The 10,020-nt window shown below is 46.1% G+C and overlaps 1 protein-coding gene across 1 annotated transcript in view; it reads right to left on the bottom strand.

Moving 5' to 3' along the window:
• LOC147106048 (ADP-ribosylation factor-like protein 8B-A) overlaps positions 1-9,699 on the bottom strand; it is a 157,023-nt gene extending 147,324 nt beyond the window's left edge. The window contains exon 1 of the mRNA XM_086008752.1: positions 9,378-9,699. Within this exon, the coding sequence (XP_085864878.1) occupies positions 9,378-9,671 (294 nt within the window). The 5' untranslated portion in view covers positions 9,672-9,699. The remainder of the gene's footprint in view (positions 1-9,377) is intronic.
• Positions 9,700-10,020: the final 321 nt, after the last annotated feature.

The following is a 10,020-nucleotide window of genomic DNA, read 5'->3' on the forward strand; positions in this document are numbered from 1 at the left end:
GGCCGAGGTTATGATCTGAAATTGTTGAACTCGATACTGAGTCTGGAAAGCTGTAAAGTGCCTAATCGGAAGATGAGGTGCTGTTCCTCGAGTTTACGTTGAGCTTCCGTGGAACAATGCAAGAGGCCAAGGACGGTGAGGTCCGAGTGGGAATGGAGCAGTGAATTAAAATGACAGGCGATCGGAAGCTCGGGGTCACCCTTACGGACTGAACGGAGGTGTTCCGCAAAGCGGTCACCCAATCTGCGTTTGGTCTCCCCAATGTAGAGGAGACCGCATCGTGAGCAGCGAATACAGTATACTAGATTGCGAGAAGTACAAATAAATCGCTGTTTCACCTGGAAGGGGTGTTTGGGGCCCTGGACGGTGGGAAGTGGGGAGGTATAACGGCAGGTGTTACATCTCCTGCGCTTGCACGGGAAGGTGCCAGGCGAAGGGGAAGGGGTGCTGGGGGTGATAGAGGAGTGGACTAGGGAGTCTCGGAGGGAGCGGTCCCTGCGGAATGCTGAAAGGGGAGGGGAGGGGAAGATGCGTTTGGTGGTGGGATCACTTTGGAGGTGGCGGAAATGGCGGAGGATGATCCGTTGAATGTGGAGGCTGGTGGGGTGAAAGTTGAGGACAAGGGGAACCCTATCGTGGTTCCGGGAGGGAGGGGCAGGGGTGAGGGCAGAAGTGCGGGAGATAGAACAGACACGGTCGAGGGCCGTGTCAACCACGGTAGAGGGGAATCCTCGGTTGAAGAAAAAGGAAGACATGTCGGAAGCACTGGTGTCGAAGGTGGCATCGTCGGAGCAGATGCTGCGGAGACGGAGAAACTGGGAGAATGGAATAGAGTCCTTTCAGGAGGCGGGGTGGGAAGAAGTGTAGTCCAGGTAGCTGTGGGAGTCAGTGGGCTTGTAGTGAATATTGGTCAATAACCTATCCTCAGAGATGGAGACAGAGAAGTCGAGGAAGGGAAGGGAAGAGTCAGAGATGGACCATGTGAAGATGAGGGAAGGGTCGAAATTGGAGGCAAAGTGAATGAAATTGTCTAGTTCAGGGCGAGAGCAGGAAACGGCACCGATACAGTCATCAATGTATCGGAAAAAGAGGTGAGGGAGGGGACCTGAGTAGGACTGGAACAAAGAGTGTTCCACATATCCCACGAAAAGGCAGGCATAGCTAGGACCCATGCGGGTACCCATAGCAACACCTTTGATTTGGAGGAAATGAGTGGCGTTAAAGGAGAAGTTGTTCAATGTGAGAACAAGTTCAGCCAGGCGGAGGAGGGTAGTGGTGGATGGGGACTGGTCGGGCCTCTGTTCAAGGAAGAAGCGGAACTCCCTCAGGCCATCCTGGTGGGGGATGGAGGTGTAGAGGGATTGTACGTCCATGGTGAAAAGGAAGCGGTTGGGGCCAGGAAACTGGAAACTGTTAAAGTGGCGGAGGGTGTCCGAAGAGTCGCGGATGTAGGTGGGAAGTGACTGGACAAGGGGAGAAAAGATAGAGTTGAGATAGGAAGAGATAAGTTCCGTGGGCAAGAACAGGCTGAAACGATGGGTCTACCAGGGCAGTCCTGTTTGTGGATCTTGGGAAGGAGGTAGAAGCGGGCTGTGCGGGGTTGGGGAACTATGAGGTTGGTGGCCGCGGGGGGAAGATCTCCAGAGGAGATGAGGTCAGTGACAGTCTTGGAAACGGTGGTTTGATGTTCGGTAGTGGGGTCATGGTCCAGGTGGAGGTAGGAGGTGGTGTCGGAGAGTTGGCGTTCAGCTTCCGCTAGGTAAGGTCAGTTCGTCAAACAACAACAGCACCACCCTTGTCAGCAGGTTTAATGACAATGTCAGGGTTGGATCTAAGAGAATGGAGTGCTGCAAGTTCAGAGGGAGGTAGGTTGGAGTGAGTGAGGGGAGCAGGGAAATGGAGACGGCCGATGTCACGGCGGCAGTTCAAACACATCTTCCCCTCCCCTTTCAGCATTCCGCAGGGACCGCTCCCTCCGAGACACCCTAGTCCACTCCTCTATCACCCCCAGCACCCCTTCCCCTTCGCCTGGCACCTTCCCGTGCAAGTGCAGGAGATGTAACACCTGCCCTTATACCTCCCTACTTCCCACTGTCCAGGGCCCCAAACACCCCTTCCAGGTGAAACAGCGATTTACTTGTACTTCTTGCAATCTAGTATACTGTATTCGCTGCTCACGATGCGGTCTCCTCTACATTGGGGAGACCAAACGCAGATTGGGTGACCGCTTTGCGGAACACCTCCATTCAGTCCGTAAGGGTGACCCCGAGCTTCCGGTCGCCTGTCATTTTAATTCACCACTCCATTCCCACTCGGACCTCACCGTCCTTGGCCTCTTGCATTGTTCCACGGAAGCTCAACGTAAACTCGAGGAACAGCACCTCATCTGCTGATTAGGCACTTTACAGCCTTCCGGACTCAATGTCGAGTTCAACAATTTCAGATCATAACCTCGGCCCCTATTACATTTTTACTTATATTTTTTATCCACACCTTTGTTTTGGTTTTTCCCTCCCCCCCCCGCTTCCTTTTTTTCTCTCTCCCACATGGCAGCTGTCTCCCATTCTGCCAGCGCATTTCACACCTAATCTAGAGCTGTCTTTTGTCTCCGCTAGTCCGATCACCATCTCGTCTCGTTTTGAATACCTCTTAATGTCTCTTCTCTTTTGTTCTCTCCCAGCCTGGCCTCTTCATCTATTTCATTCCCTGTGCCTCTTTAGTCCTGATAAAGGGTTTTGACCCGAAACGTTGACTCTAATTTCTCTCCACGGATGTTGCCTGGCCTGCTGAGTTTTTCCAGCATTTTCTGTTGTTATTTCGGATTTCCAGCATCTGCAGTATTTTGCTATCGTAAGTACTGCTGAAGTGCAGTTTCTGTTGTAATGTAGGAAACGCAGCAAACAATTTGCACACAGCAAGCTCCCACAAACAGCAACTTGTATTTATATAGCGCTTTTGATGTAGTAAAACGTCCTAAGGCACTTCACAGGCGTGTTAAAAACAAAATTTGACACTGAAGCACATAAGGGGATATTAGGTGAAGCGGTAGGTTTTAAAGAGCATCTTATATAGAATATGAGAGTAAACTAGCGAGACACATAAAAACAGACTGTAAAAGCTTCTATAGGTATGCAAAAAGGAAAAGATTAGGGAAAGTAAATGTGGGTCCCTTACAGGCTGAAACATGAGAAATTATAATGGGGAATAAGGAAACGGCAGAGAAATTAAACAAATACTTTGTGTCTGTCTTCACGGAAGACGCAAAAAAATTCCCGGAAATAGTGGAGAACCAAGGCTCTAGCGAGAATGAGGAACTGAAAGAAATTAGTATTAGTAAAAAAATAGTACTGGAGAAATTAATGGGACTGAAAGCCGACAAATCTCCTGGACCTGATGGCCTACATCCTCGGGTTTTGAAAGAGGTGGCTACAGACATAGCAGATGCATTGGTTGTCATTTTCCAAAATTCCATAGATACTAGAACGGTTCCCGCAGATTGGAAGGTGGCAAATGTAATCCCACTATTTAAGAAAGGAGGGAGAGAGAAAATGGGGTACTACAGACCAGTTAGCCTGACATCAGTAGTAGGGAAAATGCTAGAATCTATTTTTAAGGACGTGGTAACAGGGCACTTAGAAAATAATAATAGGATTGGGCAAAGTCAACACGGATTTATGAAAGGGAAATTGTGTTTGACGAATCTATTAGAGGTTTTTGAGGTTGTAACTAGCAGAATAGATGAGAGGGAACCCGTGGATGTGATATACAGGAAACTTTGGTTTATCCGGAGGTTGTATGTCCGGAATACTCGATCTAACGGCAAAAATCAGGAGCCGTTTTCTGTAAGTTTTTTTTAGATCTCGTTCTTTTTTTTTCCCCACTCAGCCATTGCAAGGTCTGTAGCTATAGCAACAGCTTCAGCTAGAGACGCTTGCAGCTGCAGCCGACTCTTTAGAAGCTGTTGCTAAGCAACAGTGTTTGTTGTCAGATACGGAGATGAAAACCTCCGTATGCTTCAACATTAACTTTGTATGTCCGGCAGTTTTGATAGATCGGCAACACGCCGGTCCCGTCGGTGCCGGATATCACAAAGTTTCCTGTATTTGGATTTTCAGAAGGCATTCGATAAGGTGCCACACAAGAGGTTATTAAACAAAATTAGGGCTCATGGGATTGGGGGTAATATATTAGCATGGATTGAGGAGTGGTTAACGGACAGAAAACAGAGAGTAGGAATAAACGGGTCATTTTCAGGTTGGCAGGCTGTAACTAGTGGGATACCGCAATGATCAGTGCTTGGGCCTCAGCTATTCACAATCTATATCAATGATTTGGATGAGGGGACCAAATGTAATATATCCAAGTTTGCTGATGATACAAAGCTGGGTGGGAATGTAAGTTGTGAGGAGGATGCAAGGAGGCTTCAAGGGGGTATAGACAGGCTAAGTGAGTGAGCAAGAACATGGCAAATGGAATATAATGTGGAGAAATGTGAAGTTATCCACTTTTGTAGGAAAAACAGAAAAGCAGAGTATTTTTTTTTTTAAATGGTGAGCGATTGGGAAATTATGGTGTTCAGAGGGACCTGGGTGTCCTTGTACACGAAACACTGAAAGTTAACATGCAGGTAGAGCAAGCAATTAGGAAAGCAAATGGTATGTTGGCCTTTATTACAAGAGGATTTGAGTATAAGAGTAAAGATGTCGTACTTCAATTATATAGGGCCCTGGTGAGACCACACCTGGAGTATTGTGTACAGTTTTGGTCTCCTTACCTAAGGAAGGATATACCTGCCATAGAAGGAGTGCAACGAAGGTACACCAGGCAGGATCCTGGGATGGGGGGATTGTCCTATGAGGACAGATTGAGTAGACTAAGCCTAGATTCTCTGGAGTTTAGAAGAATGAGAGGTGATCTCATTGAAACATACAAAATTCTTACAGGACTTGACAGGGTAGATGTTTCCCCTGGCTGTGGAGTCTAGAACCAGGGGGTCACAGTCTCAGAATAAAGGGTCGGCCATTTAGGACTGAGATGAGGAGTAATTTCTTCACTCAGAGGGTGGTGAATCTTTGAATTCCCCACCCCAGAGGGCTGTGGAGACTCAGTCGTTGAGTATATTCAGGACAGCGATCGATAGATTTTTGGATATTAAGGGAATCAAGGGATATGGGGATATTGCAGGAAAGTGGAGTGGAGGTAGAAGATCAGCCATGATCTTATTAAATGGCAGAGCAGGCTCAAGGAGCCAAATGGCCTACTCCTGTTCCTATTTCTTATGTTCTTAAAGGAGTAGAGAGAGGTAGTGAGGCGGAGAGGTTTAGAAAGGGAATACCAGAGTTTAGAGCCCAGGCAGCTGATGGCACGGCCACCAATGATGAAGCAATTAAAATCAAGAACGTGCAAGAGGCCAGAATTGAAGGAGCGTAGAGATCTTGGAGGGTTGTAGGGCTGGAGGAGGTTACAGAGATAGTAAGAGGCGAGACCATGGAGGGATTTGAAAACAAGGATAAGAATGTTAAAATCAAAGCGTTGCTGGACCGGGAGCCAATGTAGGCCAGCGAGCACAGGCGTGATGGTGATCGGGACTTGGTGCGAGTTAGGATACAGGCAGCAGAGTTTTGGATGAGCTCAAGTTAACGAGAGTGCAAGGTGGTAGGCCGGCCGAGAAAGCATTGGAACAGTCAAGTCTAGAGGTAACAAAGGCATAGCAGCAGATCATAGAATCATAGAAATTTACAGCATAGAAAGAGGCCATTCGGCCCATCTTGTCCGTGCCGACTGACAAAGCTAATGACACCCTAATCCCACTTTCCAGCACTTGGTCAGTAGCCTTGGATATGCACTTGAAGTGCCATAACCTACAAGTACTTTTTAAATGTGATGAGGGTCTCTGCCTCTACCACCCTTTCAGGCAGTGAGTTCCAGACCCCCACCACCCTCTGGGTTGAAAAAAAAATGATCTTCAAATCCCCTCTAAACTTGACCAATTACTTTAAATCTATGCCCCCTGGTTATTGACCCTTCTGCTAAGGGAAATAGTTCCTTCCTATTCACTCTATCTAGGCCCCTTAATTTTATACACCTCAATTAGGTCTCCCCTCAGCATTCTCTGTTCCAAAGAAAACAACCCCAGCCTCTCAAATCTTTCCTCATAGCTAAAATTCTCCAGTCCAGGCAACATCCTGGTAAATCTCCTCTGTAACCTCTCTAGCGCAATCACATCTTTCCTGGAATGTGGTGACCAGAACTATACGCAGTACTCTAGCTGTGGTAAATCTCCTCTGTAACCTCTCTAGCGCAATCACATCTTTCCTGGAATGTGGTGACCAGAACTATACGCAGTACTCTAGCTGAGGCCTAACTAGCGTTTTATACAGTTCAAGCATAACCTCCCTGCTCTTATATTTTATGCCTCGGCGAATAAAGGCAAGTATCCCATATGCCTTCTTAACCACCTTATCTACCTGTCCTGCTACCTTCAGGGATCTGTGGACATGCACGCCAAGGTCCCTCTGTTCCTTATCAGTGTCCTACCATTTATTGTGTATTCCCTTGCCTTGTTAGCCCTCCCCAAATTCATTACCTCACACTTCTCCAGATTGAATTCCATTTGTCACTGTTCTGCCCACCTGACCAGTCCATTGATATCTTCCTGCAGTCTGCAGCTTTCTTCTTCATTATCCACCGTACGGCCAATTTTTGTATCATCTGCAAACTTCTTAATCATACCCCCTACATTCAAGTCTAAATCATTGATATATATCACAAAAAGCAAGGGGCCTAGTACTGAGCTCTGCGGAACCCCACTGGAAACAGCCTTCCAGTCACAAAAACACCCATCAACCATAAGCCTTTGCTTTCTAGTTCTGAGCCAATTTTGGATCCAACTTGCCTTGGATCCCATGGGCTTTTACTTTCGTGACCAGTCTGCCATGTGGGACCTTATCAAAAGCCTTGCTAAAATCCATATACACTACATCAAACTGAACTCAGATGAATTGAGGCAAGGCGGAGACGGGCGACATTATGGAGGTGGATTGAGAGGAAATAGCATCGGAAGCTCAGCTCGGGGTCAAATAAGACATCAAGGTTACGAATGGTCTGGTTCAGCCTCAGAGTGTAGCTTGGGTGAGGGATAGAGTTGGTGGCTAAGGAACGGAGTTTGTGGCGGGGATCAAATATCGGACTTCCCAATATTTGGTTGGGAGGAAATTTCTGCTCATCCGATACTGGATGTCGGACAAGCAGCGTGACAAATCAGAGGCAGTGGAGGGGTCGAGAGAGGTGGTGGTGAGGTAGAGCTATGTGTCACCAGCGTGCATGTGGAACCCGACACTGTTTTCAGATCATATCGCCGAGAGGCAGCATGTGAATGAGAAATAGGAGGGGGCCAAGGATAGGTCCTTGGAGGACCACAGAGGTAACGGTGCAGAAGAGGGAAGAGAAGCCATTACAGGCGATTGTCTGGCTACGACTGGATAATTAGGAATGGAACCAGGCAAGGGCAATCCCACCAAGCTGGACGACGGAGGAGAGGCTTTGGAGGAGGATGGTGTGGTCAAACGTGTCAAAGGCTGCAGACAAGAGGAATAGTTTACCACAATCACAGTCACACAGAAATGAGATAATGACCAGATAATCAGTTTTCTTTTTTTTCTGATGAGTCAGCATCCTCAGGAGAGGTGGGGTGAAAAGGAGAACAGTGGTCTACTAATAAAGAAAACAGGATGGGCAATAATTATTTGGAATAAAAACAGAAAATGCTGGAAACGCTTAGAGGTCAGGCAGCATCTGAGGAGCGAGGATGGTAGGGTTAACATTTCAGGTCTTATGACCATTCTTCACAACGAGACTTGAAGCAGATGAATTTATGCATCATTTATATTGAGGGGACGTAACTTATAGGATACTGGATACCTAACAATCCCAAACCAGATTTTATTTACTTATAATATATGCACAATCTTCTAATTCAGAAATACAATAGAATGTATCTGCAGCAATTACTGATTTTTGTGCATTTTCAAAAAAATTATATACTGGGTTTTATTGTATTGCTCTAATTACTTTATCCAATTACAGTGTACACTTCGCAGTGAGGAGTCAGATTTTTCATAACCTTAACCTGCTTGACGAATGGCAATGAATTTCATAGAATCACACAGCACAGGAGAAAGAATTTTGCACCAAAATAAAAAAAACTTTTATTTAACATTTCAAAGCGAAGAAATTTTATTTACTCTTGTCCTCACAGCCAGCTTAATTTCTAGAACGATCTACAGAAATCCCTTTAAGTTTGTCTGGAAGCTGGGAAGGTCTCCTACTGCTCAGGAAGTTAAAGGGAAACTGTAGGATATCAATATTAAATTTAATTAATGCAAGACCAGAATATGTCATTTAAAATGTTGCAAGAGGGGAGGAAACAAATATTAATTTCTAATGCATCATCCCAGCCGTAGAATTTGTAACTGAAAATCATTTGTGATGCTACTAATGCAGTCTACATGAGGAGGATGATTCAGTTTCTTATTTCCTGGGGAAGGGCTTGTGCAACATCAGGTGACTTGGCTCTGCTGGACCACACATGACAGCACCATGTGTGTGCACACACAGATATAGATATATAAATAAATAAATAAATAAATAAAAGACTTGCGTTTATATAGCGCCTTTCACGACCACCGGACGTCTCAAAGCACTATACAGCCCCATTAATTACTTTTGAATTTTAAAAAAAGTCACTGTTGTAATGTAGGAAACGCGACAGCCAATTTGCACACAGCAAGGTCCCACAAACAGCAATGTGATAATGACCAAATCTGTTTTATATATACACACACACAAAATGATGCACATCACATTTGGGGTGGGGTGGAAGTGAAACAGATCTTAAATATATATATATTTTTTTTAATATATAATAAAAACTGCAAACAATATTTTTAAATAGGGAATAAAAAGCAAAGCATCGAGCTATAAAATGTAATTATTCAGAGGGAATGATGATAAGCCTGTTTCTAGGAGAGATTTACTGGGCACAGTGCTGTGATGGAGGGGAGCTTGGGCTCCTCCTCACACACGCCTGAACAGGTACCCAAGCGTACAGGCCGCAGAGGGGCAAGCCAGCCCTGGGATCCCCATCCAGAAAAAGGGCTTTCCGTTTCAGTAAAAAGTGAGTGGTTTCAATGGCAAGGAATTGTTGAGGTGGGGGAGGTGAAGAGGCCAAGAGATAAGCTCTGCCCTGATGTCAGGGCCTGCTCCCCTCCTGGTTGTCAGGGGTGACAGGAGATGAATAATAATAAAAAATTTAAAAACACAATGAAGCACAGACACTGGTTAATGGCAGCCCATGGCGGGCAAGTGGCTCACTGTACCGCTATCACATTCACAAACGTCGTCTTGCCCGAGTACTGCAGCCCGACCAGGGTCAGCTCCATCTCCTCCTTCCAGAACAGAGACTTGAACCAGTCCAGCAGCTTATTGATCAGCACCAACATGCTCATGTTCCTGTCTCCGGCCCCGGCTCCAGCCCCGGCCCCCTGCCTCCACTTTCGGCTGCACTTCCTCCTTCTATTTCTCTTCCAGTTGTCTCGCCACACGATTGGGCTCGGCTCAGCTCTGCTCTGCCTTCTCCTCGCCTCCCCTCCAGCTCCGCAGCCAGCGATCATATGACAGTCAAGCGAGAGCAGAGCGTCACATCAGCTGCCTAACAACGTTGGGAGGGGGGTTGGTGGGTGGGGATGTGTGCAAATGTCAACCGCGTTAGGTCAAATCCCAGACATGATAAGGTGAGAGAGAAACAATAGAATAAGGAGATGGAAAATATATCGAAAGGAAATGCATGATGAATGCAAAAATAAAAAAAATCACAAAGTAAACAAGTGTAAAACATAATATATGCAATATAGAAAACACAAAGAAATTGCACAATTTCTCTGCTGTGTATATTTCAACTTTACATGCCAGTCAGAAGGTTGTGGGTTCAAGTCCCACTCCAGAGATTTGAGCACATAAGCT

Source organism: Somniosus microcephalus, chromosome 16 (assembly GCF_052327205.1).
Source record: "Somniosus microcephalus isolate GS21.2 chromosome 16, FLI_Smic_1.0, whole genome shotgun sequence".
Taxonomy (NCBI): domain Eukaryota; kingdom Metazoa; phylum Chordata; class Chondrichthyes; order Squaliformes; family Somniosidae; genus Somniosus; species Somniosus microcephalus.